At 38.6% G+C, this 19,858-nt stretch overlaps 2 protein-coding genes across 14 annotated transcripts in view; one reads left to right on the top strand and one right to left on the bottom strand.

Annotated features, from left to right (window-relative positions):
• Positions 1-19,858, bottom strand: part of ACTR3B (actin related protein 3B) — a 178,991-nt gene that overhangs the window by 28,810 nt on the left and 130,323 nt on the right. For 8 of the 13 annotated variants that reach the window (XM_064275112.1, XM_064275099.1, XM_064275107.1 and 5 more), the window contains one exon: positions 16,944-17,878. The exons of 1 other annotated variant lie outside the window; for it this stretch is intronic. In XM_064275112.1, the coding sequence (XP_064131182.1) occupies positions 17,783-17,878 (96 nt within the window). In that variant the 3' untranslated portion in view covers positions 16,944-17,782. Of the gene's footprint in view, positions 1-16,935; positions 17,879-19,858 lie in introns of those variants that run through there. 4 more of the 13 variants (XM_064275101.1, XM_064275110.1, XM_064275102.1 and 1 more) reach the window with 4 other exon arrangements.
• LOC100674611 (large ribosomal subunit protein eL19-like) lies at positions 2,677-3,388 on the top strand. The gene has a single exon (XM_064275098.1). The coding sequence runs from the start codon at positions 2,716-2,718 to the stop codon at positions 3,304-3,306; it is 591 nt and encodes a 196-aa protein (XP_064131168.1). The 5' UTR covers positions 2,677-2,715; the 3' UTR covers positions 3,307-3,388.

The following is a 19,858-nucleotide window of genomic DNA, read 5'->3' as shown; positions in this document are numbered from 1 at the left end:
TAAAGTAAGCAGAAATCACTTTCCTTTTTCAGGAAATTCACAGTTGCATACAATTCTGACTGGAGATCAACATAAAGGAAATTGGGGGTTTCCACTCAAGAAAAAAAAATGATTCAATTTAGCATAATATCATTCTTATTTTTATCAGACTCATTAAAGAAGTTTGTTTTCCCTAAAAAAGATAGAAATCTGATGTCACAGTGATTAAAAAAAAAAACACACTCTAAATACTCATCCAGCTAATACCACAGAAATGACTAGCATCGCCAATCCCTTTCCCTTAAGGGCACTTTGTTTATATTTGAGATAGACTTCCAATTCTATTATAGCCTTAAAACTTTTTAAAGGTTGCCTAAAATGCAGTCTGAAGAGAGTAATAGATAGAATTTTTCCATTATCTTAGATGATGAGTATGAGCATAAGATATTTTTAAAATTACATAAAGAAAAGCCAAACAGTCCATTTTGTTAATTATAATCATTCTACAAAGTACTAAAATAGCCTCTGTAACTGAAACTTTCCTTAATTGTTTACCACCAATAACCTTAGAAAGCACAATATAGTTTCTTTTCAGTTCACAGTAAAATAAAAATATTACAATGTAAAAAAAAATCAAATTCATATTCTATGTTTCTGCTCGAAGGATAGTAAAACTCCCATAAACACTGAGGAAAAAAATGTGCTCCACTTTGTTAGCCTAATAGTCCTTAAATATATTTGGCCGAGGAACTTGTCTTTCACATCTTTGCTATACCAAGCACACACAGAAACAAACAGTATTAAGCCACAATTCATTTGTGGACAGGATGGAGTAGTTTTAATTGGTCTCCTCCTGAGGGTCACTGGTTTGATTCCTGTGTGAGCCAGTTAGCCTGACAGTTTCCCATAAACGTAAATCAGCCATTTCTCAAATCCTGCTGCCAAGAAGACCTGGTAAAATGGGGAGGAGGGAGGTGAACTGGTTGGTCTAAAAGTTTGCAACTTTGATCTCCCCACAAATCCATCACTAATATTGGGGAAAGAACCTAAGGTCCACTACTTTTTTAGTCCAGATGTCTGTGACCATCACCTTGGTGTACAGAATGAATAGGTATAATTTCAGTGATTCCAGAGCAATTCATTGTAATGATAGAGTTTGAGTTTTAAGAAAAACATATATGCTCAAGGATGTCTATCTTGGAATCAACAGAACAGCTCTGCCTGAAGGTCAGTAGGAGTCTATCCATCCCTGCTTCCAGTTGGTGCAGAGGACTGGTGACTGAGGCTGTTGTGTGCTAAGAGCAGGTGCCTTGAGCGAAGCCTGCATCCACTGCCAACATACCATCAGGGGGCTTGGACAGCAAGGCAGACCTCCTGGGGAACTGTATGGAGTGTTCCAGTCCCTTCCCCACCCACTAACTATTGGCTGCGGGACTGATATGAACTCCTGCAGAAGGTCCGCTGTGGTAGATCTAAGAGGTGGGTCACTTAAGTGAAAAGTGCTCCCCCAACCACCACAGGGCCACTGAGGTGCTGAACACAATAAGACTGATCTCTCAGAGGTCTATCTGGAGAATGCCAGCCCCTCCTCCTCTTAATACAGAGAAAAGTCTGCCTGTGGCTTTCCCTGAATGCCAGCTTAGATATAAGTGGCCCCCACAGGGCAGAGAAAGAAGCCTTGGGCAAAATCTGAGGGCAACACTCAGCCTTGCAGGGGGATCACAGGGTGTGGGCTTTCCAGCTGAAAATGCAGTTGTGGAAACAGAATGGGAGGAAAGTGATAACCAGAGAGATAGGACTGTGCCTCTTGTGGACAGAATGATCATTGCATGTTCTCTGGTGTGTTTAGGAGACTTGGGAAGTTGAAGGCTCAGACCTGGAACTTTTGAATCCTAATTAAATCAAGGAGGGAGAAGTAGCTATCAGAGAGAGGGAGCAGAAGCAGTAAGCAAAGGTCGAAGTCTCAGCCTGCCTGAAAGTTTCTTACAGAAAGTAGTGCAGGCAAAAGCACCAAATACTGGGGGAACCTGAGAAAGCTAATGCCCTCAAAAATTCCAATGCCTCAAGAAAAATTCACAAGACACACAAAAGATAAGAGAAATGATGGCCCACCCAAATTAACATGATGAAGGGAGGGAAACTGCATCTACGAAAGTCCACGTAATGAACAGAATGAAATAATAAATAATCAAAGAACTAAGGGAAAACATAGACAAAGATCTAAAAAAAATAAGGAAAACAATGCATGAGCAAAACAAGGATTTAAAAAATGATATAGACACTCTTAAAAAGAAACCAAACAGAATATTGCAACTGAACGAGACAATAAGTGAAATGAGAAACATAATGGAAGGATTTAACAACATATTTAATCAGGTAGAAAAAGAGCCAGTGAATTAGAGGACAAGGTAGTCAAAATTATGGAAACTGAAGAGCAACAAGTACGGAAACTCAAAACTGTTAGGCACAGTTTAGAAGAATTATGGGACAATATCAAATGACCTCATATATACATTGTGGAAATTCCAGAAGGATATGAGACAGAGAAAGGGACTGAAAGAATATTAAAAGAAATAACAGAAAGTTTCCCAAATCTGACAAAATACACGAAGCTACAAATCCAAGAAGCTCAAAGAACTCCAAAAAGGATAAACCCAAAGAGGTCTACACTGGAGACACATGATAATCAGGCTCTCAAAAAGTAAGGATAAGCCTTTTGGCGCTGCGGCCGCAGCCATGAGTATGCTCAGGCTTCAGAAGAGGCTTGCCTCCAGTGTCCTCCGCTGTGGCAAGAAGAAGGTCTGGTTGGACCCCAATGAGACCAATGAAATTGCCAATGCCAACTCCCGTCAGCAAATCCAGAAACTGATCAAAGATGGCCTGATCATTCACAAGCCTGGAACCGTCCATTTTCGGGCTAGATGCCAGAAAAATACCTTAGCCCACCGCAAGGGCAGGCATATGGGCATAGGCAAACGAAAGGGTACTGCCAATGCTCGAATGCCCGAGAAGGTGACCTGGATGAGGAGGATGAGAATTCTGCGCCAGCTGCTCAGGAGATACTGTGAATCTAAGAAGATTGACCGCCACATGTATCACAGCCTGTACCTAAAGGTGAAGGGGAATGTGTTCAAGAACAAGCAGATTCTCATGGAACACATCCACAAGCTAAAGGCAGACAAGGCCCGCAAGAAGCTTCTGGCTGACCAGGCTGAGGCCCACAGGTCTAAGACCAAGGAAGCACGCAAGCGCCGTGAGGAGCGGCTCCAAGCCAAGAAAGAAGAGATCATCAAGACTCTGTCCAAGGAGGAGGAAACCAAGAAATAAAGCTGCTCCCCATCTCTTGTCTGTACATAATGGCCTTGGCAGTCACATAGATCAGTTGTTCAATAAAACAAGCCTTTATCTGCCTGCCTCTCAAAAAAAAAAAAAAAAGTAAGGATAAGGAAAGAATCTGGAAAGCAGTGAGAGGGAAGTGAATAGTCGCATATAAAGAATCTTTAATAAGATTAAGTACCGACTTCCCCTCAGAAACATTGGAGGCCAGAAGGCAAAGGAATGATATATTTAAAGTGCTGAAAAAAATAAAAAATAACTGTCAACCAAGAGTCCTTGAAGAATGACGGTGAAATCAAAATATTCCCAGACAAACAGAGGCTGAGAGAGTTCATATCCACCAGACCAGCCTTACTAAAAATACTAATGGAAGTCCTGTAGATGAAAGAAAAAAGACACTAGAAAGTTATTCAAAGTCATACATAAAAAGAAAGATCTCTAGTAAAAGTCACTGCATAGGCAAGTATTAAGTACTAGTAATAAGGTATTCATGCTTGATAATTCTAATTGTTTTGTCCTTCATGCTTGTTAATGACAAATGTATAAAAAACAAGGATAAGACTAAGTTAAAGGACACATGAAATATAAAGACATACTCAGTGATAACAATAACAAAATGAGGAAGGGGGGAGGAATCACATAGTTATTGAATTTCTTGCATGTTACTGAAGTTAAGTTGGTATCAATTTACCTTAGGATATTATAAATATAAGAAGTTAGATGTAATCTTCATAGTAACCACTAAGAAAATATCTTAAAAAAAATACACAAAAGGAAAGGAGGAGGGAACTGAAATGGCTCATTGCAATAAGCCAACAAAACACAAAAGCAGGCAGTATTAAAAGACAAAGAAGGCTTAAGACACAAAAAACAACAAAATGGCAGGAGTAAGTCCTTTCTTATCAGTAATTACAGTGAATGCAAATGGACTAAATGGCAGAAAGGATTTCTTAAAAAAGCAAAGCCTGATCCAACTATATGCTGTTTACAAGAGACACACCTTACAACCAAGGACACAAATAGATTGAAAGTGAATAAATGGAAAAAATATATACTGCATGCAAATAATAACCAAAAGACACCTGACAATCTTAATGTCAGACAAAGTAGACTTTAAGACAAAACCAGTTAGAGGAGATAAAGATGGACATTATATAGTGATAAAAAGATCAATTCGTCAGGACAATTTAACAATTATAAATATATATGCACCCAACATATATATTTATAATTGTTAAATTGTCCTGACGAATTGATTCTTTTATCACTATATAATGTCCATCTTTTTTTTTTTTGTCTTAAAGGGAGAAATAGCACTACAATAATAGTTGCAGACTTTTAAAACACTGACAGTATAACTGATGCTACAGAAATAAAAAGAATTATGACAGAATACAATGACCAACTTTAAGGCAACAAACTGGATAAGACAGATGAAATTTACAAATTCTTAGAAGCACACAACTTACCCAAACAGACTCAAGAGGAAATATAAAATCTCAACAGACCCATAAAAAGGGGTAAGATCGAATCAATGACCAAAAACCTACCAAAAAAAAAAAAAAGTCCTGGGCCAAATGACTTCACTGGGGAATTCTACCAAACATTTAGAGAAGAATTGACGCCAATCCTGTTTAAACTCTTCTAATATGTACAAATTCAGTCTAGGAAGTAAACATAACCCTAATACCAAAGCAAGATAAAGATACCACAAGAAAACTACAAGGAAATACCCTTATGAATATAAATGTAAAAATCCTCAACAAAATACCAGCAAACAGAATTTAACAGCATATTAAAAGAGTCCTACGTCATGACCAAGTGGGATTTATTCCAGGAATGCAAGGATGGTTCAGTATCAGAAAAGCAATCAATGTGATACACCACATCAATAGAACGAAGGAAAATAACCACATGATCATCTCCACTGATGAAGAAAAGGCATTTGATAAGATCCAACACCCTTGCTTGATTAAAAACCTCAACAAAATTGTAAAAGAAAGGAAGTTACTCATTATGATTAAGGGAAACCCCCCCAAAATATATGAAAAACCAACAACCAACATTATACTTAACAGAGAAAGACTGAGCACTTTCCCCTTGAAATAGGGAACGAAACAAGGGTACCTGCTCTCATCACTCCTATTCAATATTGTATTAGAAGTCCTAGCCAGTGCAATAAGACAAGAAGAAGAGGTAAAAGATATCCAAATTGAAAAAGAAAAGTAAAATTATCTCTATTCACAATGATGTGATTCTATATATAAGAAAACCCCTAGGAATTCACAAGAAATTTTCTGGAGCTAATTAGAGGAATTTAGCAAAGTTGCACAGTACAAGGTCAAAAAACAAAAATTAGTTGGGTTTTCATACACCAACAATGAGAAATCTCAAAGGGAAACTAGGGAAATGGTTTCAGTCACAATATCATCTAAGAGAATAAAATACCTATGAATAAACTTAACCAGGGATGTGAACAACTTATACAACGAAAATTATAAAACACTGCTGAAAGAGAGTAAAGACGACAAATAAACAGAAAAATGGTCCATGTTCATGGATTGGAAGACTTAATAGTGTTAAGATGACAATACTAAACAAAACAATCAGAACAGAAATAATAAGAATGTTCATGTATTGTGAAGAATGTAACCAACGTTATGGAACAACTTGTGTAGAGATTGTTGAGTGGAAATCTGAACTGCTGCTAAACCTTCACCAAAAACAGAATAAAATATTATTAAAAAAAAAAAAGTGCCAATACTACCCAAAGTGATATATAGATTCAACACAATCCTGATCAAAATTCCAACAGTCTTCTTTACAGAAATGGAAAAGCCAGTCCTCTATTTTATATGAAATAGCAAGAGGCCCAGAACAGGTAAAGCAATTTGGAAGGATAAGAACAAAGTATGAGGACTCACACTTCCTGTTTTCAAGACATATTATACAGCTATGGTAATCAAAACATCCTGGTACTGGTATAATAAAAGACACACAGACCAATGGAATAGAAATAAGAGTCCATAGATAAATCCACACAGCTATGGTCAACTGATTTTTGACAAGGGTGTTAAGTCCATTCAATGGGGAAAGAAGGGTCTCTTCAATAAATGGTCCTGGGAAATTGGATTTCCACATACAGAAAAGTGAAACAGGATCCATGCCTCACACCATCCACAAAAACAAATTCAAAATGGAACAAGGACCTAAATGTGAAAACTAAAACCATAAAATTCTTAGAAGGAAATGCAGGGGTAATGCTATCAGGCCCAGCTTTTAACATGGATTATCTGGTATAATAAAAGCATGAAAAGCAAAAGACAAAATAAATAAACAGGACCTCTTAAAAATTAAACACTTTTGTTCATCAGAAGAATTTACCAAAAAAAGTGAAAAGACAAGCTACCAACTGGGACAATATCTTCAGAAACCACATATCCAATAAGAATCTAATAACCAAAATATATATAAAACTTTGACAACTTAACCCAGAAAACCAGTGCCATCGAGTCAATTCCGACAACTTAAGAGCAAAAAACAAATTACCCAGTAAAAAAATGGGTAAAACACTTGAATAGACATCTCACCAAAGAGGATATTCAAATAGCAACCAAACACATGAAAAGATTCTCAATGTCCTTAGCCATCAGAGAGATGCAAATAAAAACCACAATGAGATATCATTTCACTCCCACTAGGCGGACTATGATTTAAAAAATTAAAATAACAAATATTGGCAAGGATGGGGGGAAATTAGAACTCTTATCCATTGTTGGTGGGAATGCAAAATGGCACAACCATTTTGAAAGACAGTGTAGAAGTTCCTCAAAAAACTAGAAGTAGAATCACCATATGACCCAGCAATTCTACTGCTAGGAATATACCCAAGGGACATGAAACCAGCAGCACGAACAGACATATATACACCAATGTTCACTGCAGCATTTTTCCCAATAGCCAAAAGGTAGAAACAATCTAACTGCCCATCAACAGAAGAACGGATAAACAAAATGCGATACATACATACAAAGTAATACTACTCAGTCAGAAGGAGAAATGAAGTTGTGATACACGCTACAACATGCACAGAGCTTGAAGACATTATGCTGAGTGAAATAAGTCAATTACAAAAGGACAAATACTGTATGACCTCACTTTTTATATAAAAAATAGGCAATGTATAGAAACCAAAGTTTATTAGTAGTTACCAGGAGCAGAAGAAAGGGGGAAAGAGGGAGTCATTGCTTATGGAGCATGTAGTCTCTATTTACACTGATTGACAATTCACATGGATTAAGGGTAAGGGTTGCAAAGCCAATTAATGTAATTGATGTCATTAAGTTGCACACCCATAAAAATTTGAATTGGCAAATGAGGTATGATATGTATGTGTGTGTGTGTGTGTGTGTGTGTTTACAACAACAACAAAAAGGAGGGGCAGTTGCAGAGGCAGCTTATGTATAACCAAACACCTCTTGGGATTTGGTTTCTAGGTTTGGAGGTTTAGGGTCACTGTTTCATGGGACATCCGGGTATTGGCCTAATGCTGTGTTTAGTGCTTCTGTTCTGCCTCCCAGTTCATTGTATAGTGTCTGGGATCCTAAAAACTTGCAAGTGGACATTCAAGGTACAATAATTGGTCTCTATTCACCTGGAGAAACAGAGAAAGAAGAGTCAGGAATAGGAGGAGGAAATGGAATGTGTTTAATTGCCTCCATGAGACCTGAGTAACTAGATGGTGCCCAGTTGCTGTTCCTGAACATTTTGGTCAAAGATTCTATAGAAGAATCTGGATCAAAAGGGAGAAAATACAGAACAAAATGTCAAATTTTCATAGAAACCAGATTTTCTGGAGCCAGTGAGGCTGGATAAACCCCCAAAACTATTGCTCTGAGATAATCTTTAAACTGTAAACCAAAAATATCCCCAGAAGTCCTCTTTAAACCAAACAACTGTTTAGCTTAATTAGTAAAGAATGTCTGCCTTGAGCATTGTGTTCTTTTAAAGAACTATCTATACGGGATCAAAGTGACAACAGTAACACAAAAAGATAAGAAGCTTAGGGGACAGTGAGTTTATATCAGTGGAGGAGGAACAACTCAGAAAAGGTGGGTGAGAATGGCTGCACAACTTGAAAAAAGTAATCAGTGTCACTGAATTGTACATGAACAAATTGTAGAATTGGTGTATGTTCTGCTCTGTATATTTTCAACAAAAAAGTAAAATCAATTATTTTAAAAAAGAAGAATGTATATCTTACAAACAGTGGTGATGGTTGCATACGTTGTGAGTGTGAAAATGGCCAAAGTGGAAAATTTTACGTTGTGTATATTTTACTACAATAAACAAAAAAAATGTAAATCCTTTTGCTTGAGTTATATCAGTAATTTTTTTAAGCAAAAAAGAAAAAAAAGAATCTGAGAAACTGTCCTGGGGTGGTTACTTATTGTTATTTCATTTCCATGCAACTAATTTCCTAAGGTATCGTTGTGAATTCAGGCACCTACTTCACTAGGTCGTGAACGTAGTGACTTTTGGGGCACTGTCACCATAAACTGACTATGCACATTTTTAAGAGAGGTGGAGGGATTCCTACTATATTACAGAGGACACGCGCCCCTGGAACAATGCCCTTCATGAAGTCTACACTAGTGCTCTCAGCCCTTTAAAAGTTACTGACTGTAAACCAACTGCACATGAACTGCACATTTCCCCAAAGTTTCCAATGCTATTAATCCTTGCCATGAGGGGACACTTAAATTATGTATACTAATAACCCAGAAAAAAACCCAGTGCCGTCGAGTCGATTCCGACTCATATACTAATACATATTCTTGAACTTTAATTCAGAGAACTGTAATTATATCATGCAATGATGTTTTGATTACCTACAATGTTTATCACGGACATAAGATGGAATAAGTATGTTCAAACATGCTAATTCAGCTCAAGAAAATGATTGCATAATCAAAAGTGCAAGTTCAGTATACTATGCTAATTAAGACCAAAAACCAACCTAGATATGCCCGTGAAAAAATCAGTCATCTGTACCTTTACAGGTTATTTCTATAACTATTATTTACATGTCTTGTACCTTCCCCACACTGTGTTTTTATCATAAGTTCTTTAGTAACTCTCAAGTATCCCTGATCATGGACAAGTCACAGTAGCTTTATTCTACAGAATAAAACACAATGCTAAAAAAAAAACAAACAAATACACTCTACTTCTAAATTCAGCAAAAGAAATTATCTCATTGGTAATTTCAATTTTAAAAATGAAAACTAAATGCAGCTATTAGCTATATATTTTATTATACTAAACTTCAAAAAGTCCATTCCCTATCTTCATCCAAAGATGATAGTACCTGGTCACTCTGATTTCTGACCCCTCTCAAACACCCCTTGTTAACTTTGCTCATTGTTCCACTGAGTAAGACACAAAGATTTCTTCATATCTTCCTTGGCTCTGTCTACAAACTTCTCTGATTTTATATGTATTTATAACACTTTCCTGGAGCTACTCTTTAGAAAAACTCAAGAAAAACATTCCAATGGAGCTGACGTCCCCTCTCCTCTTCTCAGTGTTTCTTTTTGCTACTGATAATGTTGCCATGAGTCCGAGCCAACTTGACAGCAACTAACAACAACTTTCCGGTCTGCTCAGTGACTCTCAAGAAGAGCTACAACTCTTGGTAGCAACTTCTAGTCATGTTTGTTTTCGATGTAACACAAATCTGGTCGCCCATCTTCTGTCTGAAATCTTTTTATATGTCTTAGGACTTTGTTCTTAGGATAAAGACCAAAATTCTTAACCCAGCCTCATCTCCTTGGATGACCTCAGCTTTTCTAGGTTTGAACACCCAGCCACCCAGCCCTCTCATTTCATAAAAAGCCAGCTGTGGTTCCTTCAAGTCCAGGCATTTGTATTAGTGAATTATTTGAAGTCATTGATATTTTACTATTTTGACCACAAAAATGGCCATCTTCACCTAGGATATGCTTTTTCCTCTCTCTGGACTGCTTCTTGCCCTCCACATCCCTCCACCTGGCTATCTTCCATTCACCCTCTGATGGCAACTAAACATCTCTTCCTCAGAGAAGCCTCCCATCACCACCCCTCCACACACTCACATACTTGTCAGGGCCCTGTTATATGTTTACACTGCACTTTGTTTTTATTTCCTTCATGACCCTATATAGTGTGGCTATTAATGTCCATCTCTTCTACCTCCATGTCTGTCCCCCATTGCACCCACAGAGCAGACACTTAGTAAAGATATATTAACTTAGCACAGTGACTTACCACAGTGCTCCCCCCGCAAAAAAAAAAAAAACTTGAAACAAGAGGATCAATTAGACAAATCCAGAGGGTGCCATTTCCACAGACCGCAATCTAAAAACTTCATTTTACTTTAATCAACAATCAACGCCCATGGAAGCAGCAGTCAAGAAACCAAACAATGTATTGGATGAGGCAAATCTGCTGCAAAAGACCTCTTCAACACCTTAAAACACAAAGATGTGACTTGGAGGACTAAGGTGCGCCTGACTCAAGGCAGGGTATTTTCAATTTCCTCTTACGTATGTGAACGTTAGACAATGAAAAAGGCCAACCGAAGGAGAACTGATTCATTTGTATCGTGGTGTTGAAAAAGAATACTGAATATACCATGGACTGCCAAAAGAACCAACAAATATGTCTTAGAGGAAGTACAACCAGAATGTTCCTTAAAAGCGAGAAAGGTGAGACTCTGTCTCCCTTACTTTGGACACATTATCAGAAGGGACCAATCCCTGCAGAAGTACATCATCTTGGTAAAGTAGAGGGTCAGCCAAAAAGAGGAAGCCCTCAATGAGAAAGACTGACTCAGTGGCTGTAACAATGGGCTCAAACGTATCTACTATTTTGAGGATGGTGCAGGACTGGGCGACATTTCCTTCCGTTATACATAAGGTTGCTACGAGTCGGAGCCAACTCGACAGCACCTAACAATAACAACAACACAATCTGCAGGGCTCCTGCTTGAGTTGGGCAACAAGAGCAGTACTACTATGTTCCTCATGTCTGACTATATTCACATCACAATTTCCTTGCAGCTATTGCTCATATTTTATCTTTCTACCAAACTCTCATTTTCTCATTTATTCAATAACGTAGGGTCCTAGGAACATTAACTCCTTTGGTGCATATGATCATGATCTCACTAGTTAAAGAGGGAAATACAGAGATCAAACTGAACTGATATTAACAAAGAACAACAGCAAGTCAATGGCAATATCAGAGTTTGAACTGAGGCCTCTAGATGTCCTGTTCTCTGCTGAATCCCCCAAATTCTGTTGCACTATTATGAGTAAGTGACCCAAAGAGACCTCATCAAAAACTTCAGCACAAGGACATCCTCGCCAATGACAAAGCAGACGCATGAGGAAGATTTCTCAGGGCCAGGATACGTCCGATGGAAACTATTCAGATCTTATCTGCAGTAAGTGCTAATGCAGCCAAGAGTGAATTAAAGGAGCTCTGATCAATTATTACATCTGATCTGACCCCTAAATATGGAAAGTATAGCCATCATATCATTTAAGTTTTATTTGACATCATAAACCCCTTAAGTTGTGAATTATTATTCTAATAATTTAAAGCTGTATTTTGAAAGAAATCTCCCTCTCTTATCGATTAAAAAAACTTGAAACTAGTAGCAAATAATGTAATAATAAAGAATATATTAATGTACCAAAAATAATACTAAGAATTATATGTTAGTAGCAAAAATATACAATGTAGCAAAATAATATTAAGAATGATCTATCTAGTGGTTAAGAGCTGGGCTGCAAACCAAAAGGTTGGCGGTTCGAATCCACCAGCAGCTCCTTGAAAACCTTATGGGGCAATTCTACTCTGTCCTATAGGGTTGCTATGAGTTGGAATCAACTTGATGGCAGTGGGTTTTATTTATTTATTGGTTTTTACACACACACATAATCAGAATAATCCATGGCACCTCCAGCTAAAAACAAAAGAATAAAACCCAATGACTCCATCTGTAGGGAATAAACAGTGGCTTGCTTTTGAGAAACAGTACAGGATAAAAACATTAGAAAAATCCTTTCATAATGATACCAATCCAAGCTATAGCTTCTTTTCCCCCTTTTTAAAAGACTTATTTCTATCTGACCAAGTGAAACTGATGTAATTGCCAATTAAAGCCCCATGCATTTTGCCTGTCAATTTATATTTCTATTTAATAAGGCTGACAGTTACTTTTAAAAGAAACATCATGAAATATTCTTCGATTAAGTAAAAAATTATTTAACAGACAAATATTCTTAATGGGACTCTCTTGTGGTTTTAAATAAGCTGTGCACTTGATTAACTTCACATGCTTGTTTGGCACAATAGTAATTTTTACAAATGAGAGAATGGCGGGATCATAAAGAATAATCACAAAACGATCTGTCCTTCAGTCACACAAGAGCTTCATTATTCATATTAATAAAAATGTAGAACGAACTATTACAACCATAAAATATACTTATGTCTTCAAGATTTCTGCAGCGTAATGTCTTCTCTTGGTCTGTTGTTGATCACACTGTGTATGGTAACCCACTCACACAAGATATGCTTCAGCTTTACACAGGAAGGATGGATCTACTCCTCAGGTACACAAAACACCACTGGAGTCAAAATTTAAGAGCTAGATTGTGTGATGCCATTAAAGTTCTTAAGGTAATGATAATTAACATCCCAGACATTCAAAAACTAGATTTCATCTAAGGTCATTCAAAGGTGCAACGCTTCTCACTATTAAAGTGCACACATCCTAGAAAAATCACTGATGGGGTCTTCTTCTTAAGAATTTAATCCAATAAATATTTACTGGACACCGACCATGTGCCCGACATTGTAGAGGCCCTGGTGATACAAAGGCAAGCAACCTATGGCTCCTATTTCCAAGGATTTCAGTCCAGTGAGGGACACAAGGCAGAACTGGTATGCAGTTAAAGGAGAGGTTGCCTCCACAGGGGGAGACCAAAAGCTTCAAGCGGAGGTGATGCTGGAGATGAGGGTGAACTCACAAACAGCTAAGAGCACCCCAAGTAAACAGGTTACTTTTAGGGGACAATCACTTAAGGATGCATTCCACCATATTGCCAACTATATAACACAGTGATACCAAAATAGTAACTTTTAAAATCTCAGGGTGTGCAACCTAAAGCATGTCTATACCCATTGCCGTCAAGTCGATTCCGACTCATAGCAACCCTGTAGGACAGACCAGAACTGCCACATAGGGCTTCCAAAGCTGTAATCTCTACGGAAGCAGACTGCCACATTTTTCTCCCGAGGAGCAACTGATGGGTTTGAACCACCGATGTTTTGGTTAGCAGCCAAGTGCTTAACCACTGCACCACTAGGGCATAACAAAAAATGAAAATATCTTCATCACTGATTATAAAAGGATTCACAACATGGAGCCAGCTGGTGGAGACAGTTGCTGTACAGGCAATACAGATGCTCTGGGTGGCTCTGTTCATTATATGGACTGTTATGGTTTGAATTGTGTTCCCCAAAAATGTGTTGTAAATCCTAACCCCTATACCTGTGGTGGAAACTCTGGTGGCGTAATGGTTAAGAATTACGGCTGCTAACCAAAAGGTCAGCAGTTCGAATCCACCAGGCACTCCTTGGAAACTCTATGGGGCGGTTCTGCTCTGTCCTATAGGGTCGCTGTGAGTCGGAATCGACTCGATGGCATAGGGGGGTTTTGGTTTTACACCTGTGGTTATAATCTTATTTGGCAATGTTTTTTCTTTTTTATGTTAATGAACAATATTAGCATAGGGTGTGTCTTAAAGTCAGTCTCTTTTGAGCTATAAATGATTAAACAAACAAGCAAGCAGAGATGGGAGAAGATAGACGCCATGCCACATGATGGTCACCAAGGAGCCAAGGAATTGAAGCTGAAGAGACAAGGACCTTCCCCCAGAGCCTACAGAAAGAGAAAGCCTTCCCCTAGAGCCAGCACCCTAAATTCTGAGTTCTAGCCTCCTGTGAGAAAATAATTTTCTGTTTGTTAAAGCCATCCACTTGTGGTATTTGTTATAGCAGCACTAGATAACTAAGACAGGGATGACAAAAGTAATTGGATTATGTCAGCTCTGTAGTGACAAGAAAAGGTCCAATGATGTTTAGGTTCTACAACTGTATATGAACATCTTTTCTCTAATCCTTTTTTACTGAAATTCCTAAATGCAATATGGTTCATGAACCTGAAATTCCTTTTTGCCCACTGATACTATTATTTTTGTCATGGAATTTTTTTTTTTTAATTTTCCCTGAGGAAGCAGATCACCAGGGCCTTTCTTCCAAAGTGCCTCTAAGTAGACTCAAACCACCAACCTTCCAGTTGGCAGCAAGTGCTTTAGCGGTGTGCACCACCCAGAGACTCCACACACACTTCAGAGCCGATCGAACAATGACTTCCATTTCCTAGTCGTGTGATCCTGGGCATTTTATTTTTTTCAGTCATAGTTTCCTATCTGGAAAATGGGGATAACAATAATACCAATTTGGCAGGGTTGCTGTGAGGATGAAATAAGATCACGTAGACCCAGCACCTGGCAGAGTAAAGCACACAGTCAGTGCTCAGCTTCTGGCCATTGCCCATATTGAGGCAGAGCTTTGGCAAATGAATCAGTCTTTCTCTCCTCTCCAATCTTCATATACACCTGAACAACCTAATACCCGTGTGTCAAACTCCCTAAATTCTTCACCTTCCAATGAATTTAATCTCTACACAATGAATATTAATGACCCTGTTATACCATTAATGCTAATACCCTTTCCATGATCATAATCTCCTCTCCTTGAATTCAAGAGCTCCAGGCTTCAGGCTCCTCCATTCTTCCCGGTCTCTCATTTCCTTTTAATTACCATCCTGCATGGACTCTCTCATCCATCACTTCAACTAATCATTATCCCAGAGTACCTACAGGACACCTGCTTTTCATCACACTGGCCTGGCAAAGCCCAACCCTAAGAAGGCCAGCTCTACCTTCTTCCCGCTTTCATCTGGGCTACAAGTAATCTCAACTGGACAGAGCCCTAACCTCACAGATTTGTGCCACTCTAACCACCAGGGTACTTTCTGTCCTTCCTCCTTACCCCACCTGTTCTCTAGATCACAGCACCTCTCACCTCCTCAGGGACCTTCACCAAGGAGTTATCTACTCCTCTCCCTTTCATAACTTCAATTTCTCTCACTTCTGTTTTTCCCCCACCCTCAGGTTTTCTGTGGTCAAAGGCGGGTTGTGTTAGTTCCAGTTCAGCCCATGTGACACATTTGTTTGAGGAGCTGCCCAAACAAGGAGTGAACACGATGCCTCTCAAGTCAGCTACCAGCACTGAGATACACATGCCCTGTCATCACACTCTTTTGCCTAAGCCCATGTAAGATACCTGTCCAGAGCAAAGGAGGAAGAAGGGAACCAAAGACTCGAAGAAGAAACTCGTCTACGGGACAAACAGCCTGCACAAACCACAGCACACGTAGGAGTTTGGGGGAAAGTCAGCAAAGCACCTGCCAAATAGCACCTAACTAATTATAAGGGGAGGGGGGCAGTGCAGAACACAGAGGTTGAAACGAACACGCTCATAGGCTGAAGGCAAGCAAAGGGCCCCAGTGGGAAGGTGGGAACTAACACTGGTGGGTACGGGCGAGGGCATCAGCGCAGGCTCCACAGTTCCTGAGCAGCACAGAAGCAAGACGCAAGCGGCACGTCCAGAAATTATTCTCAATACCGTGAAGGGGAGCACGGGGTATGACTGAGGCAGATGGCCCACCACAAGCTTGTTACAGTAAACTAACTGGAATATCATGAGAGACCAACACAGTCTAATGACCCAGAGAAGGAACAAACTCCAGAGGCAATGCAGAGAAACCATTTGTCTGACTAAATGAGGGACCACATGGTATTAGACTGGTCAGTAGGGAGCCTGAGGGACAGCAGAAAAGTGGCAGGAACAGCCACCAAAGGCTTATTAAACTCAGATTTTAGCATACTGGGGTTAGAAATTTTTTTTTAATTATTATTATTTCTAAACTGAATTGTTTGTTTAAATAATAAAACTAAACATTTCTTTACGAAGGCAAATTTTCAGAGAATAAATATACCTCATGATTTAGAAGAAATATAATACCAGTTTGAAAAATAACATGATTATAAATATTATGTGAAGAATGAAATAAACCTAAATTCATTAACTTAGCAAATTATCTTTCAAGCCTGCAATCTACTCAGCAAATGTCAAAGTACTCATTTAAAGCTTAAAATCATCATGAATATTGGATTCCTGAGGATGACACTGGAAATCATTAGGAAACTACCCTCCTCATCTCTGTCCAAAAAAAAAAAATCTCTGACAGACGGTCATCTCAACCACTTCCAGTGACAATGTGTCCACTGCAGTCCAGGTCACTTTACGGAATTCCCTTCCACAGACCTGGCATTAATCATCAAATTCTCCACTGATTGGGGGTGCGGGGGTGGGGTGGGGAGAAAAAAAAAAAAAAAAACTCAATATTCTCTGAAAGAATATGGGTTAAGGGAGAAAACCAAAAGACCACCACACTACAGCAACAAGTATCTGTAAAGATTGTAACAGCTTTTATTACAATGGTGCAAGGGAGCGTTTCATCTAACACTCACCAACAACAAACCATCATCTTCTATAAAACAATTCCAGAGAGTTCAGACAAGAAAACTAAAAGATACATTATCTGTAGTATTTCTCACACAATACTGTTAGTGTTTAAACTTCATGTCACCTCAAATAAAGTGTAATCATTTTCTGGCAAACATGTGGCAAAAAAGTTTGCTGTTGGCTCTGTTTGCCTATAAACATGAGAACATGCCTCACAATTAAAAACTTCTTGTTACAGTACTCTATGACATAAACATCTATTCGTGCTTACAATCAGCCAATTGTACCAAATATCATAAAATACAAAATGATAGGAAATATAAACATTGATTTGTATTTCAAGTTTATAACATTTTATTTACAAAAATAGTCTGGAAAGAAAAGGACTTATACCCCATATTCTTTCCTGGGGAGGTGCTATTTTGTGCCATTTTCTAGCCATTTCTTTTCCTAACATTTTTAAAGTGACATCTGAACTCCTTCAGAAGGATATTTGTCACCTAGAAGCTCAGGTTGAGAGAAGGAGAGAAAATGAGGGAATAAGAACAGAGAGCGAGGGATGAGGAATGGGCATGAAAGAGTCAGCACAGAAATGGCTCTCACTGATGGCCTGGGGTATCTCATGCAGTGCGAGGTGCAAGCGCGCTCCTTGGACACGACACTAAATGCCAGTATGTACAGGACCACCGTCTCCTCTGGCTCTGAAGGCCACTTTCAGCAACATGACGCCACTTGAAGGACTTTCTCAGGGCAAACACTATGACATAACTCCGAAGACAGGGTTGTGACGGCAAATGCTAGGGCCGTATTCCTCATAGTCTTTCTTGGTATGACAAACCTGAAAGAACTCCGGCTAAGAAAAAGCAGAAATTAGAAGGAATATGTAAATATTGTAGAAAGGAAATAAAATTATATCAACTACTAAGCAAATGAGAAATTCTGCTTATTGAAAACCTTCATTCTCTTTCTTCAGACCCCTGTTGGAGGGTTTTGACCTCCTCAGTGGACTGAACTACTAAGCAGAGTTTTCCTTCTTTTTTTAAAATAACACTTTATTGTGCTTTTGATGAAGGTTTACACAGCAGTTTATATTTCCACTTGACAATTTCTACACAAGTTGTTCAGTGACATTGGTTATATTCTTCATTATGTGTAAACATTCTCATTATTTCTGTTCTGGTTGTTTTGTGTCTATTAATCTAGTTTCCCTGCCCCCTTACATTCTCATTTTGTTTTAAAGTCACTGTTGACCATTAGTTCTCATAAAGATTTTTTAAAGGAGCACAGTACTTACAGGTGAGTCATTATTTTTTGAGCCAATTTTTAATTTAGCTACGAAGTAACCTCAGCATTTAGTTTTAGTTCAAGGTTTAAAGAGTATCTCAGGGCAACGGTCTCAGGGAGTCCTCCAATTTCAACCAGTCCAGTAGGTCTATTTCTTTTTTTAATTAGGAATTTGAGTTTCTGTTCCACATTTTAATTCCATTCTATCGGGGTCCATCTATTGTGGCCCTGATTAGAATGATCAGTAGTGGTAGCCAGGCCCCATCTAGCTCTGATCTCAGGGTAGATGAGGCCATGGTTCTTGCAGATTATTTGACCTGTGCACTAGTTTCTTCTTTGAGTCTTTGGTTTCCGTCTTGCTCTCTTGCTCCAGACAAGTATCTTAGATGGCCACTCGCAAGCTTTTAAGACGTCAAACACTGCTTACTAAACTAGGATGCAGAATATAACTTTATGAAAACTATATTATGCCAACTGACTGAGATGTCCCACAAGACTATGGTCCTACTCCTTCAAACCCAGAAATCCAATCCTTCAAGGTATTTGGTTATATCTAAGAAGTATTCCTAACTGTGCCCCTAAGTACTTTATTACATATATGAACATATGTACATACAGTCACACAGGTGCATATACATATATACATGTGCACACACCTATATATATATACACATACCCAAAAGCTGCTGCCATCGATTCTGACTCATAGCAACCTTAGAGGACGGAGCAGAACCTCCCCACAGGGTTTCCAAGGAATGGTTGGTGGATTCAAACTGCCAAACTTTTGATTAACAGCCTAAGCTCTTAACTACTGAGCCACCAGGGTTCTTATACACACACACACCTATACACATATATGCCTACAAACATACATATATACTGGCACATACATTCTTAGGTTGTTTCAAAATTATATGTGCCATAGCAATTACCAACAGGTTCTTTTTTCTTGCGTACCTTTTAGTGACATCGTTTACCTTCGTCAAGCTGTGTTCACTTCACCCTCATTCAGTGTTACATTTTCCATCACCAAAAATAACTGTCTCTGATCTAGAGAGTGAATCCCCCCTCCTCCCTCCCCCACCATCCCCAGTAACCACTAATGAACATTAGTTTATGTATATTTACTTGTTCACGTTATTTCATAAAAGTTAGAACATACTTGTTTTTTCATGACTGACTTATTTCTCTCAACATAATGGCCTCCAGGTTCATCCATGTTCCAAGGTGTTTTAGGAACTCATTTTTCTTTATCACTGAGTAGCATTCCATTGTATGTACATTTCTTTCTTTCTTAAAAAATTTATTCATTCTCTATTTATTTAGGGCTAAGGGAAGAGGAGTCCTGGTAGCACAGTGGGTAAGAGCTACGGCTGCTAACCAAAAGGTCAGCAGTTCAAATCCACCAGTCACTCCTTGAAAACCTTACAGGGCAGTTCTACTCTGTCCTATAGGGTCTCTATGAGTAGAAATCCACTCGATGGCAATGGGATTTTGGGTATGCTGGGGACAACCTGTTAGCTATTAACAATTTGAAGGAAAAAATAAT

The sequence above is a fragment of the Loxodonta africana genome, chromosome 22 (genome assembly GCF_030014295.1).
Source record: "Loxodonta africana isolate mLoxAfr1 chromosome 22, mLoxAfr1.hap2, whole genome shotgun sequence".
Taxonomy (NCBI): domain Eukaryota; kingdom Metazoa; phylum Chordata; class Mammalia; order Proboscidea; family Elephantidae; genus Loxodonta; species Loxodonta africana.
The sequence above is the reverse complement of the archived record's forward strand: the minus strand, read 5'-3'. Positions and strand labels throughout refer to the sequence as shown.